The 13,343-nt window shown below is 48.2% G+C and overlaps 1 protein-coding gene and 2 long non-coding RNA genes across 6 annotated transcripts in view; 1 reads left to right on the top strand and 2 right to left on the bottom strand.

Annotated features, from left to right (window-relative positions):
* Nucleotides 1–8,193, top strand: part of TNC (tenascin C) — an 86,818-nt gene extending 78,625 nt beyond the window's left edge. For all 4 annotated transcript variants that reach the window (XM_019731183.2, XM_019731184.2, XM_074330922.1 and 1 more), the window contains 5 exons: nt 1,186–1,337; nt 2,125–2,221; nt 3,097–3,258; nt 5,520–5,683; nt 7,460–8,193. In XM_019731183.2, coding sequence (XP_019586742.2) covers nt 1,186–1,337; nt 2,125–2,221; nt 3,097–3,258; nt 5,520–5,683; nt 7,460–7,570 — 686 coding nt within the window. In that variant the 3' untranslated portion in view covers nt 7,571–8,193. The remainder of the gene's footprint in view (nt 1–1,185; nt 1,338–2,124; nt 2,222–3,096; nt 3,259–5,519; nt 5,684–7,459) is intronic.
* Nucleotides 1,334–6,943, bottom strand: LOC141571178 (uncharacterized). Its single transcript, XR_012495911.1, has 3 exons — nt 6,861–6,943; nt 5,121–5,250; nt 1,334–1,500 (listed from the first exon to the last, which is right to left on the bottom strand). It is a non-coding gene; the product is annotated as an uncharacterized LOC141571178 (long non-coding RNA).
* Nucleotides 8,194–8,810: 617 nt separating the features above from the next.
* Nucleotides 8,811–11,564, bottom strand: LOC141571360 (uncharacterized). Its single transcript, XR_012496118.1, has 3 exons — nt 10,971–11,564; nt 9,596–9,785; nt 8,811–8,879 (listed from the first exon to the last, which is right to left on the bottom strand). It is a non-coding gene; the product is annotated as an uncharacterized LOC141571360 (long non-coding RNA).
* Nucleotides 11,565–13,343: the final 1,779 nt, after the last annotated feature.

Raw genomic sequence — 13,343 nt, 5'->3', positions numbered from 1 at the left:
ACAAGCCGTCCTCCGACCAAGTACGGCAGGCTGAGATTATCAAGCCCAGTGTTTTGGTGGAGAAATGGACACACCCAGAGACTCGATGACCTGCTCAGGGCTACACCCTGACTTAGAGCAGATTTGGGCGCAGGTGTTCCAGGACCAGGGAACCATCCCCACACCCTACCACTGGGTGTCTCCTGCAGATGGCAAACATGCAAGGTGTTCCATTGTTGATGAAGGGGAAGCATTCATTCCTGAGGAAGGGAGTCAGCCTTGGAGAAGCTGAACCTGGGACACACAGATTAACCCCAGAGCTGCCCCCTGCCCTTCGCACTGCACTGTAGTCAACCTGCAGACACCTGCCCAGGGAGCTGCAGGGGCAAACATAACTCTGCCAGAACTTACCACCAGGTGCTGGATGCAGAAAACAATGAGTGTGCCCTAGAGATGCTCTCAGACTAGGGCCAGGAAATAAAGAAGAGAACAGCCAATGATGCAGCCTCAGGTGAAGATAAAATATGTGAGGAGGTCAGATCAGAAAACAGAACTGCTGTGGCTGTCAGTTCTTGGTCCCACCTTGGGGCTAAGCCCAGCCCCAAGATTGTCCATTTCTATCAATGTTTTAATTGTTTGCATTATTGCATTTGGAAATTCCCCAGGCGTTCTTGTTTTCTCCCTCTAAGATCCCAGGGCAGGCAGTTAAATGCCTTCTCCAGTGTCCCAAGAAAAGGAAGCAGCAAGGTCAGGACTAGACCCCTTGTCTTTGGCTTCAGAGTCCTCTGAATACACTGAGAAGCTTCCAGCCTAATAGAGTACCCTGATCTACAGTAAGGCACCCACTGGGCGCTAGAGCCCCAGCCACCCTGGCCATTACCTGGGAGTTCATCAGGGGCTGCGTGGCTGCTCCAGGTAGGTCAAGGCCAACCTGGCACCTGCCCCTCACAGCGGCTTCGGTCTCCCCCCACTGACATCATTGGTGACTTCCATGAATATAAGGGACTGAGATGGCTGGGTCCTTTATATCCAATACCTCTAAGCCTCAGTGCACCCCCACAAAATAGGTTTTGTCCCCATCTTGCATGTGAGAGAACAGGGCCTCCGAGAAGGTGAGTCATCTGGCCAGCAAACAGTGAGCTGTAATTCCCAAGCTCCTATCCCAGTCCTCTGCTCTGACAGTCATTCTTCCTTTTTATCCTGCAGTTGGACTCCTGTACCCGTTCCCCAGGGACTGCTCCCAAGCCATGTTGAATGGAGACACGACCTCTGGCCTCTACACCATTTATCTGAACGGTGATAAGGCCCAGGCACTGGAAGTGTTCTGTGACATGACCTCAGACGGGGGTGGCTGGATCGTGAGTATCGCCGAAAGGATCGCAGAGCTCGCAGGCATGGCGGATGCGCGCCAAGGGCACAGTGGGGAGGGGATGGGTGGAGTGCTCCCCGTGCCCTCTGACCCCAAGGCGCATGAGGTTTTGCAAGATAGTGTCTGTCACGCGGAGAATTCAGGTATTCTCTCTGAAACAAAAGAATGGGAAAGAAGCTGGGGATATAAAGCCAAGAGAAAATAATTTTTTTGTAATTTATCTCATCTGATTCTCAGTTCTGTGATGCGTAGACATGACAGTGGTCATGGAACCCATTATGCATATTAATTAGCATGTGCTATCTACTAGGCCCTGTGATAAGTGTTTTATATGAATTATTTCAACCTCATGACCGTATGAGTTGGGTAGTATTTTTTCTAATTACTAAAGTTTATTTTGTAGAGCAGTTTTAGGTTCACGACTAAATTGAGCATAAAGTCCAGTGAGGGCCCACATGCCCCCATGGCACATGCCCAGCCCCCTGCCCCACTGTCAACATCCTGCACCACTGTGGTGCATGTGTAGCAAGTGGCGAACCTACACTGACACATCATTGTGACCCAGAGCTGGGTGGTATTTTCAGTCCCTATTCTTCAGGTGAGAACACCAAGGCTCAGAGAAGGGAGGTGACCTGCCCAGAGTTAATGGCAGTTAGTGACGGACACAGCTGGGGACTGGTGCTTTTCCCACAGTCTAGTGTTCTTCCTCTCAAAAAGATGCCTTCTCTTTCTCGCAATAGCTTAAGTGCACCCAGATTCATTGGTTATGTTTATAGGTGTTCCTGAGACGCAAAAATGGACGTGAGGATTTCTATCGAAACTGGAAAGCCTATGCTGCTGGGTTTGGGGACCGCAGAGAGGAATTCTGGCTTGGTAATGCAGCCCTGCATGTTTGTGTCCCAAATGCCCAGGTCTGCCCTCCTTGTCATTTGTCCTAACCCACAGCAACCTATGGGAGAGAAATGGATTACAAGGAAACCATAGCCCCAGTAGTAGATGCAGAATATCAAATTTTCAATGAAAAAGACTTTAAATTCTCTGGGTCATTAAAAATAAAATTCAGATGAAGGGAGAGAGCCAACAGCCAGGCCTGAAGATTAAGCCTACCCGTAAGTCACTCACTGAACCGTTTATAGAATCGTCCTCACTGATCTCTAACTGCGTCTGTCCTGGGCTCCTGTGCTGAGATGGGTTCTTCAAAGAGCCAAAACCTCAAAGCACCCCTGCAAGGTACAGAATTCCCATCTTACGCAGGGGAAATCAGAGCCTCAGAGGAATCTAGCCAATACTATAAGCCATTGAGATGCATTTTGAAATCTCTCAAGCCAATCCTACAATGCCATCACCCATCCATCCACACAATTCACACTTTTTGACAACCTACCTGCCCAGGTCACTGTTCTACGCAACCAGTGCCTGGGCTGGGGAAGGTCTATCCCGTTATCATCTGTTTTACTTGTAAGGAGCTTTAGAGTTTACAAGGTGCTTCCCCCACCTTATCTCCTTTGATCGTCACAGCACACAGGAGCTTGGCAGGGCAAACCTGTCGATTGGATTTTACCTGCAGCTCAGAAGCATAATCTATCTGTCCTGATATTGCACCAGCAAGGAGCAGACCAAGCTGCAAGCCTGGGTCTGTGTGACACGGCCCTCCTTAGAGCATACTGGCCACGCTCCTGCAGGGTGGGGTAGAAATCATGGCCGCAGACTCTTGTGCTTCTGCATTAATCGTTGCCTGTCATCCACAGGGCTGGACAACCTGAACAAAATCACATCCCAAGGGCAGTACGAGCTCCGCGTGGATCTGCGGGACCATGGGAAGACGGCATACGCCGTCTACGACAGGTTCAGCGTGGGAGACGCCAAGACTCGCTATAAGCTGAAGGTGGAGGGGTACAGCGGGACGGCAGGTAGGAGACTGCACACTTAGGGCCTACAAAACCACACTCCCTTCTTGTGTTTTCAGCTAATGCCTCCATTCATCCATTTGTTAGGTCAACAATGATTTGCATCCCTACTGCGTGCTAATCCCGGAGCACTACAATTGAGCAGAGTCGGGTAGATACTTTGGTCACCGAAACACAGACGAGGGTGGGAATCAGGACAATCAGGACCACTTTGTAGCTGCCGTCACTTAAAAAATATGTCTTCTTATCCATATTTAGATACCAGTTTTAGACCGATAGAAAAAGTCTTTCGGGGGCCTTAATATTCCTCCAATGCAATGTTTCTCAATTTAGTGCATACATATGACCCCCGGGGGATCCTGGGATGGGCAGGTGCTGACAACCAGGATGCAGCATTTCTTCCAAGCTCCCTGCTGATGCTACTGTTGGTGGTGTTGCTGGTCTGTGCACTGCACTTTGAGTAGCAAACGGTCGACTCCATCACCTGACTGCTTGAATCTCTTCTAACACATCCCTGCCACGCAGTCACCCAGCCTCAGCCCGCATACCCCCACGGCCAGAAGCTCATTGCCCCTCCAGCAGCCCTTCCATTCCTTGTCTGGTACATAACCTAGTTCAGGTCTTGAAGATGTCTTTGACTTTATCTGAATTTCCGGCTCCATGTTAGAGAAACAAATAAGGAAACCACACGCATCCTGGCCTACATGGTAGCACCCTCTCTTGCAGATATTTCCCAGGTATTACCCCTAAGTGACTCTCAGAAAAACCATCCCAGGAAGATATTACTGTTCTATAGAGGAAGAAACCAAGGCTTAGGAAAAGTTGGCGATATGCTCAAGGTGAAACAGCTTGTAGAAGGTGAGCCCAGGGTACAAGCCTGGCCACAGATAGGTGTTCTTGGTAACAAGAGGGGATCAGGTCTGAGAGTATGACCACCCTATGCCACCCATGCCCACTTTGGGTGGCATTCATGTGTGAAAACAGAAGATAGAAATGCCATGGTACATTTCCAACCTCTCTGAGCCAAGAAAGAAAACCTCCATAAGGGAAGAAAAGTCTCTACTTCCCCAAAAGCCAGGCTCAGTCAAAGGAGAGACCCCGCTCTTTAGACTCAGGCTGGTGGTAATGAAGAGAGAGACCCAGGGCTGAAAATTGTTTTCATTCTTGCATCGCTCAAAGAATTCTTACATTTTATTACCTGGCAAAGGGATCTCTTTGGTTGAGATGGCTTCAGGCAAGAAGGATATAGTTACGTGGCAAACAAAGACACTGAGTGAACGTCAGGAATGAGTGAGTCTCCTATTTCCAAGGACAGAACGGGCTGTGATGTGTCCCTTCACTAAGGTAACCTTTCAGGACAGCCTCTTGCTCATCAGCATCCCAACCTGCCATGCTCACGCTCTTAGCAGTTTCATCAGTTAAAAAGGCACCTGATTCCCTCTGATGACTTGCTCCAGGTATCAGGGGAGATTAGGTAGGCAGCTTGACATTTTTATGCATAGCACTGGCCAGGCTTGGAGTGAGGGGCACAGAGAGAAAGGGCACTTAAATGTGCCTAAAAGTCAATGTGTTAAATTACAAACTAGATTCCGAAATAGCACTATCTATAAACGGGCTTTTTGTCTGAGAATCAGGGAACATTGGTCCCATACACGCTTTGAAAAATAACTATATGATACACAGGCTATTCGGTGACCTCTAACAGCTGAAGGGTTTGACTATAAATATGGCTCTAAATATTTGTATTATGGGGAGTACACATTCTTACATGCAAATTTCTCACCTTACTCTGAGCTCCTTTGTGGAAAGGGAATGCAAAAAAATCATAAAAATAACAATAATCACAACTATGTACAACACTCTACCTGTTTAGCGTACACCTTCCTGTCTGTTGTCTAACAGCACTCAAAGGGGGGCAGAACCAATGTTCCTGTTCCATTTTATAGATGAGAAAACTGAGGTCCAGCAAGAGGCTTGACTTGGCCAAGGTCACAGCTAGGGAATGAAAGAGATGGGATTTGAAGCTGGACCCTCCAAAGCTACCCACAGCCCTCTTTCTACCACAGTATGCTGCTTCTATCAGAAATGAGTCCTCAGGTGACACTCATGTCCCATCCAGTCCGGTGTATGATCCTAAGTCTGGGTCCAGTGTTGAAGGCCGGCTCACCCCAGGACCTTTCAGTTGTCACCCCTCATTTTACCCCTCACAGGCCACAAGAAACTCCAAACTGAGATCTCTCAGAGCCGTATTTTCTCTCTCCCAGGTGACTCAATGGCCTACCACAATGGCAGGTCCTTCTCTACCTTCGACAAGGACACGGACTCAGCCATCACCAACTGTGCTCTGTCCTACAAGGGGGCCTTCTGGTACAAGAACTGTCACCGTGTCAACTTGATGGGGAGATATGGAGACAATAACCACAGTCAGGTGAGCGGACCGTGAGGGCCCCAGACCAGGTGATGCGAGAGCAGTTCAGCCCCTCCATCCTGGCTGAGACTAGCAGGCAGAAACCTAAGGGTAAGGACGTGATTTTTCCCAGCAAAGCGAGGAGAAACCTCAGTGACACTGCAGGTCAGGTGAAAATCACAGAAACAGCATGTGTTAACTCTTAAAGATCCTGAGGAGACCCACCAGTTAAGTGGGTTCCAAAAGGGAAAGCTTTCCTCAGACAAAATCTTTGTCAGAACTCCAAAGGGAAAGCAGATAAAGTAGAGCCCGTCCAGGTGAAGCAGGGGTGAAGGCAGGGGGTTCTTTCCATCTTATTAAATTGCCTCCGTTATCCTTCCACTCTGAGCATAATTGTGTCACCTTTACTGCCTCGTCGCCTAACCCCATGCAATACAAAGTCTTTCTGCGGGGGAAAAAAGAAAACAAAACAAACCTACATGCCAAAAGGAAACTTCTTTTTCCATCCTTCCATCCAATTTTAGAAGGAGATGACATAAAAGACCACGAAGGAGGAAGGTATGGGAGCCCAGTCCTAGCTCTGGCTCTGCTCTGGCCACTGTGTGGCTTCTGTGAAATCACTTTCCCTCTCTGGTTCTGTCTGTAGCATAGTACAAGGGGGGCTTGCTTCGGGCTCTGAACCTCTATCAGCAGACAGAACGGGGGAGAGGAAGGCAGCACAAGGCCCAAGTTCTCAGACTCCCCATCATTGAGAATTACAAACACATTTGCTCATGAAATAAGCCAGCCATCCTCAAATCCCACCTCCTCATCAGACTCAGAGACCACCCGATCGGTATCTGTGAATGCTAAAAAATTAGAATCAAAGAAAGTGTCTATTTTTTTTCCTTCATTTCACCAGCCATTAACTTCTTCCCGGATATGTCCCCTCCCATCTGATAGAGAAGAGGGGTCAATGAGTGGGGTAGAGGCCTCATAGGAGAACTCTCTGAACCTGACCCCCACCGCCGGTGGGACCAGGGGCCTTGTGGGATTCGAAATGCAGACTCTACCATCTGTAGACTCCCGAAGAGTCAAACATAGAACTAGGAGGCACAGACACACATATAGTCTTTTCTTAAGGAAGCTTTTTGGCCAAAATTCCAAGGATATTTCTCTCTACTTGAGATTAGGGACTTAATATTCACTGAGTACCTACCATGTGCTCAGTACTGGGATAGCTCCTTTACCAGCTCATTTAATCTGCATAGCCTTCTTTCAAGATTGGCATTGTCAGACCTGAAGGAAAACAGAAATGTGAGTGAAGCGGAGGCCCAGACAGGTTTGCTCACTTGCCCAAGACCATTTCTCTCTCAAGTAAGAGCCTTTCTCCCAATCCATACCAACCCCTATTTAAAATACTCAGTGGGAATCCTGGGAGTTATAGACTCCCCTTGCATGGACAGACTCAATTCTGTAACCTCCAATCCTGACCTGAATTCCTTTAGCACCTATTCCTAATGATGGCAAGTTTCATTGGCCACCATTTTGTTTCAAGATCAAAGCTCAATGCAAAATCACATGGCTTCTGACTAAAGTAAAAAAAATAATAAAATAAAATAAAAAATTTGATACAGCCATCCAGCCTCTTTGAAAGTTTTCACTGCACAGATGTATAGACAGAGAACAGGAGACAGCTGTGAACTACCAAATAGTCAAGATGGAACAGAACTTGTTTGGTTCTGTCAACTAAACAGCAATGGCCAATGAACACCTTGCCTAATGGAAACCAATCTGGATGTCTTCTCTTTTTTACAGGGTGTTAATTGGTTCCACTGGAAGGGCCACGAATATTCAATTCAGTTTGCTGAGATGAAGGTGAGACCCAGCAACTTCCGAAATCTCGAAGGCAGGCGCAAACGGGCATAAATTCCAGGGACAACTGGGTGAGAGAGGAGTGGGGCCCAGAGGAAGAAACTAATGTTACCAAAGTATCAATACGACCCATCCAACCATCAAGCCACACCTGGGCATTTGGCGGGAGGTGACATTGACCTTGGATCATCGGGGCTGATGGCAGCAGCACTGGCTTCCCCGCTCTGCGATCCCTTCCTTCGCACCAAAGACAACGGTCTCCAACAGATTTCTGTTTTGTTGTTTGAATCAGCAAAACTCTTCCGGTGACAGTCTTACAATGGTTTTTCCTTCTCTTGGGTGGCTCTGGGAATGGGGGAGGGGGAGGCTATACAGTGGTAGTTTGTTTTAGAACCAGCTGTATTTTACACAAAGCTGTATAATTAATTATCATTATTTTTGTTACCAATGATTCAATGTGTGTCATTGGAAGCCGTCCCCCCCTTTTTTTTTACATTTCATCCAATGGAAACCAGAAAAGCAATACCGTTTCGATTTTAAGGATAAAATTAATATTATTAATATAATAATGATGATGAAAACTAAGGATTTTTTAAAGAGATCTTCCTTTCCAAAACACATGTGGACAGTACCTGATCGTATTTTTGTTTTTTAATAAAAGCACAAGTACTTTTAAATTTGGCTGTTGTTTTGCCTTTCTTTGTTGAGACTGAATTCCACCAAAGCCAATGTATTTAAACAAAGCAGGGACGCTGGAAAGGAAAGGTAAAGAGGGGTAGTGATCTGGTGAGAGGAGAAGAAAGAAAGGGAGATGAAGGGCTGGAAGGGAGGGAAACACTTTTTTGGACACAGATGAACAAGGTTGGAAAAAGCTTACAACTTAAGTTTCGACTCCTTGCTCAACATTTCCAAGACTAATAGTTTATGTTTTAAAAGATGCTTTTATACTCATATTCTAATGTAATCTCCTAATAACTCTATGACAGGTGAGGTGAGAATTGTTATCATCCGAGGGCTAAAATCCCCGGAGGCACAACTGCCTGAGTCCAAGTCTTGGCTCCACCATCCCTCACCTTTGTGTTCCTCATCAGTAAAATGGGGACGGTCACACTTCTTAATTTCTTAGCATTTCTGTGAAAAATAAGGATGTCATCCACCTGAGGCCCTTAGCATACGTGAAATGCTGACATACAGGAAATGCTAATAAGTGTCAGCTGTTACTATTAGTTTACATATGATGGACTGGGGTTCATAGACGTACCGGAACTTGCTCATGGCTACTTACCCAATGAATAATAGAACTAGGAGTGACACTCTGGACGTCTGGCCCCAATGTTCTGCTCTCCCCCAGGCCGGGACTTCCCTGAGGAAATGTGCACCATGGTGACAAAGCACAGGTTGCAGACAGAATGAGGACGTTCACCTGCTTCCTTCACCAGGCTCCTTACAATCCCCACATCTTAGATCTGGAAGAATGTCTGTTAGGAATGAATGGCTCCTCTCCTACTCGAAGCCCCTTAGAGAAAGGGAGCCCAGTGTCCCCCAGTCTCAGCCTGAATATATGCAGTGATGGGGGAACTCACTGCCCAGCACAACATATCTGTTTGTACTCAGCGAACATGAGTCAGAACCACACCGCACAGTATCCGTACCTTTTAAAACACGGGTGTTGGTGGCGGATGGGCAGAGCAACTCCCAGTTCATTCTCGTAGGAATTTTCAGCAAATTAACTGATTTAATGACACTGTTTGGGCTGATAGGGCCTCATTCAAATGGAATGTGATGGCTCAGAAGTGAGGATAAGAGGAATTTACGGCTCCTGCCACATCCTTTGCCTCTGAGTTCATCATGCTTTAATGAATGCTGTCATGTTATATATACAATTTGCTGTTCCAGATCATAAGACTTGTTGCCTGCAGCTCAGCCATAGCAACACTCGCCTTGCTCCATAAACCCAAACAAACGGGTGCCCTGCAAAAACCAAGCCTTAGCAGGAAGCTTAACCCTCTGCAGGCTGCAGCCTTGGGAGTCTCTGAGCTCTAGCTCCAACCCCTCCTAAGAAAGAGAGCTATAACTAACCTGGTAAGGTGTTTCCCAGAAGCTGCACAAAAATCAAATTCTGAGTGCTGAAGAAGCCACATCAATTAGGTGCTCTTAATCTTGGCCTTGGAAAGGTTGTAGATGCACCCAGAAGAGCCTGAGGCCATGGCATTCAATGCTTCACAGCTGGTTTCAAACTGCCTACACACCATGAGCTCTGGTCCAAAAGCTGGGGTGGAAAGTGCAAGCTCAACAATTCTCAAACACATCCTCAGTCTAGCCACTAACTCTGCGGCTTTGTTCAAGCAACCCCCTGCATCTTGAAAGGTCTCCTGACATTCTATTCAACCCTCAAAGTCCAAGACCAATTTCATCCCCCGTGAAGCGCTCAGCAGTTCTCCATCGAGAATTCATTTCCAGAGTGTTTGGTCTTCCCTGTGACCCTCCCCATCTCCTTTCTCCCCTTCTCCCTGCTCTGTATACTCCAAGGCCCCCTGTATGAATCATACTGATGGACTTCCATGCCCTCAGGCTTCTGGCCGGGTTTCAAAATGGGCAGCATCCACAGGACGTGGAAGGGAGGATCCTGGTGGGATGGTGAGCTGAGGGTAGTCAGGGTACTTATTTTCCAGCTCTTTCTCTGCAGCATCCTGGTGGGCTGACAGTTTCACTCCTAACAGAATTACGGCGTCTGTCAATTGGCCATCTCCATAGAAGTCTCTCTTAGGTTTCAGATTACTGCTTCCACACTTGCCCCCTCAGGCCTAGGGGTGATCTCTACACTTCAACTACTGTTAGACCTGGGGAACCAGGCTCACTGACCCTGTGGTTCTCCCCAATCCTGCCCACGCCTTTGGAAACAATCCCTTCACTGAAACTCTTCTCAGGGACCCTGGCGGGTACACCCACTCTCAGGGATATCTCGGCACTCAGTACCACTGACATAGCTGCCTGCTTGCGTGACCCCAGTCACGCCTTTCTACTCACGCCTCTCCCTGCAGTGAACTTTGGTCATTTAATGCCTTCCCAACACCCAAATTCCTTTCTAGTTTTGGAGCATTGGGTGAGGGCCCTGCTGCCCACCATGGAAGCCACAGAGGAAAATGCATTTTCTTCCTCCCCATGGCAGCCAGAGCGTAGGCACATAACTTGGGCTATGCCCACTGGATATCCCCAGACAGACTTGAGCAAGGAATGCAAACCAAGGAGCCTGTGAGACTGGCTTCCCCACCACCATCACAGTGTCTACCACACAGCCCTGTCCTTTGGGACTAGGATCAACCCCACCCTCTCCCCTACTCGGCTTGCCCCACCTAAGCCATTCTCCTTCCCATCAGGCTTTGCCAACCCCAGAATATCTGGAGCTCCTGTGGGCTATGCGGGTTGGTTCTCTTCCCCCAAGATTCTCACTTACCTTTTCATGTAAAAGTCAGGACTGAGCACCCTCATATGCACAGCACCAAGTGAACAAAATAACCGCGGCCTTGTCCTCTTGCAGCCTCCATGCCAGGGAGAGGCTGGCAACAGCCACCGCATCAGATAAGCCAAAGTGTCACTGCAAACGGAAGGCACGCTATGGAAGCAAATGTGAGACCATCTAATGGAGACCTGACCGGGAAGGCTTCCCTGAGGAAGGGTGTTTGAAGTACAAACTAATGGGTTAGTAGGAGTTAACCAGTGGAGGAGGCAGCAAAGGCAGAGGGCAGAGTATCTCTACAGGCCTTGATGCCCAGGAAGAAGGGGGGCCACAGCTGCAGCAGGAACCTGCTTCTACAGGTTCTTTGGGTGCAGAATAAGGATTTTGACCTTTTTCCTAAATGCCATGGGACGCAACTAAGGAATTTTCAGCAAGGGAGAAGTAGGGTCACATCTGCTTTTTAAAAACTATCTTTTTGTGGCAGTTTGCATCTGGGCTGGAAAGTGCAAGATCGGAAAGGCCTGTGAGGAGGCCCCTGCAGGAATCCAGGTGAAAGGTGATGGCATTTGCATAAACATGGTGTCCTGGAGAAGGAGCATATCTCCTAAGAGTTGTTTAGAAGGTAAAACCCATAGGACTTGGGGCTCCAGAGAGCTTCTCCACGCCCGTACTCCCGTTCCTGAGATGTCCTCAATTGCTACAGGGATCGTTCCTCAATGTGGGTGTGTCGTGCGGGGCGTCCTGCAGGGTCTCTGCTCCCGCTCCCCACACAAGAACACAGGACATGGTGAGGCCAAAAAGGACACCCACGGAGCCATAGGTAGGGGAGTCATATCACTATATTCTCCTCTCTGCAATCCGCTCTTGCTAGCTCAGCCACCATCATCTTGCTAGCCACCATTTACTGCTAGCGTAGCCACAACAGTTATATTAGTCGCCAATGGCTCACTGGTTACAGCTGATGGCCATCCAGTCACAGTTGATGGCCATTTACTACCTGAGCCAGCACCTTTCCATGTGAGGCCGAGAGCCTGGAAACTGCTTTCTGGGGCTCTGTCCCCACAGGGTGTCACTCCAATTAGGCCTAATTAGGGATATGGGGAGCTGGAATCAAGTCCCCATTAACTCCGGGAATAGGGAGAGCTGTAGGGTCCTGGAGCACTAGGGCGTCACTCCTTGGACTTTGGGTGGGGTGGGAGGGGGAATCAGGACAGGCTTGCTTGAGGTCACTGTGGTTAGAATGAGGACTGGTGACACCAAGAGGAGGCTGTGGCTACACGCAAAGGGTGAAGGTGGTACAGGGTCTTGCCTCGAAGGCTGTGTGTGTCTGAGCGCAGCTGAGAATTGCTGGAGGTATTTAGGCAGGAGCGACATAATCAGCATTGCTCTTTAGCAAGCTCACTCCCACACTCGAAAGGCATTTGCCCCCATCTGCCTGTGTCCCCTGGCCTCAGTTGGCTGCTGGGATCCTCTGGTGCACCCTGCCAGGATGTGAGCCGGTGTGGTACAGCAGTGGCCAGCAGAGGGCACAGTCGCCTTGTGGTCTGTCCTCCCCAGTGAGCTCCTAAGATGGACTGAAAGCTCAGACAGGAAACAGGGAAAGAAAGGCTCTCTCCTTGAAAATCGCTCCAATGCCAAGACTGGAAAATAGATTTCAATATATTATAGGAAACATACACACACACACATACTCACACTCACACACACACATATACACACCACAGACAGTCAAAACAAGCTCTCACATCAGCCCAGTAGTATGTGCAGTTAGTTATAGGTTAAGAAATGGTTTCAGAGCAGTGAAATGACTTCCCCCAAGTTCACCCGGCCTTGAAGTGCCAGAACTGGGACTAAAACCTAGGTGTCCTGAGCCCGGAGGGCACAGGGCTCTGAGGAGCACCACCTACACACTTATTCCTTCATCCATTCTCCCATCAGGACACACAGGACACCTGCCCTTTGCCAGTTCCCTCGTAGCACTTTATAGTTTGCAAAGCCAGTGTGACCATAACAACTTCTTCAAAGCAATCTTTGCAGTCAGAGCTGAGCTTGAATCCCCAGTTTCCCAAATACCAAATGATCTTGGTCTAGTCGCTTCATTTTTCTGACTATCCCTAAAAATGAGGATGAAGAAGACCTACCATGATGAGAATCTAAGAAACTTAAAAAAGAAAATGGACAGTGCCTGGCCTGGAGAAAGTGCTAACACAGGTTTGTTTCTCTCAAGTCGAAAGAAGGTTGTCCAAAGCTGAGTGTCTGGGTTCAGTACTTAAGTCAACCAGCAGATGGCAGTCTCCCCTGGCTTTAGGAGGACACTAAATGCAGAGCTCCCTGTGGAAGGGTTGATGTGGACTTTCAATGCCAGCTGGG

This window comes from Rhinolophus sinicus, linkage group LG04, assembly GCF_036562045.2.
Source record: "Rhinolophus sinicus isolate RSC01 linkage group LG04, ASM3656204v1, whole genome shotgun sequence".
Taxonomy (NCBI): domain Eukaryota; kingdom Metazoa; phylum Chordata; class Mammalia; order Chiroptera; family Rhinolophidae; genus Rhinolophus; species Rhinolophus sinicus.
This window is presented reverse-complemented; position numbering and strand designations above follow the sequence as displayed.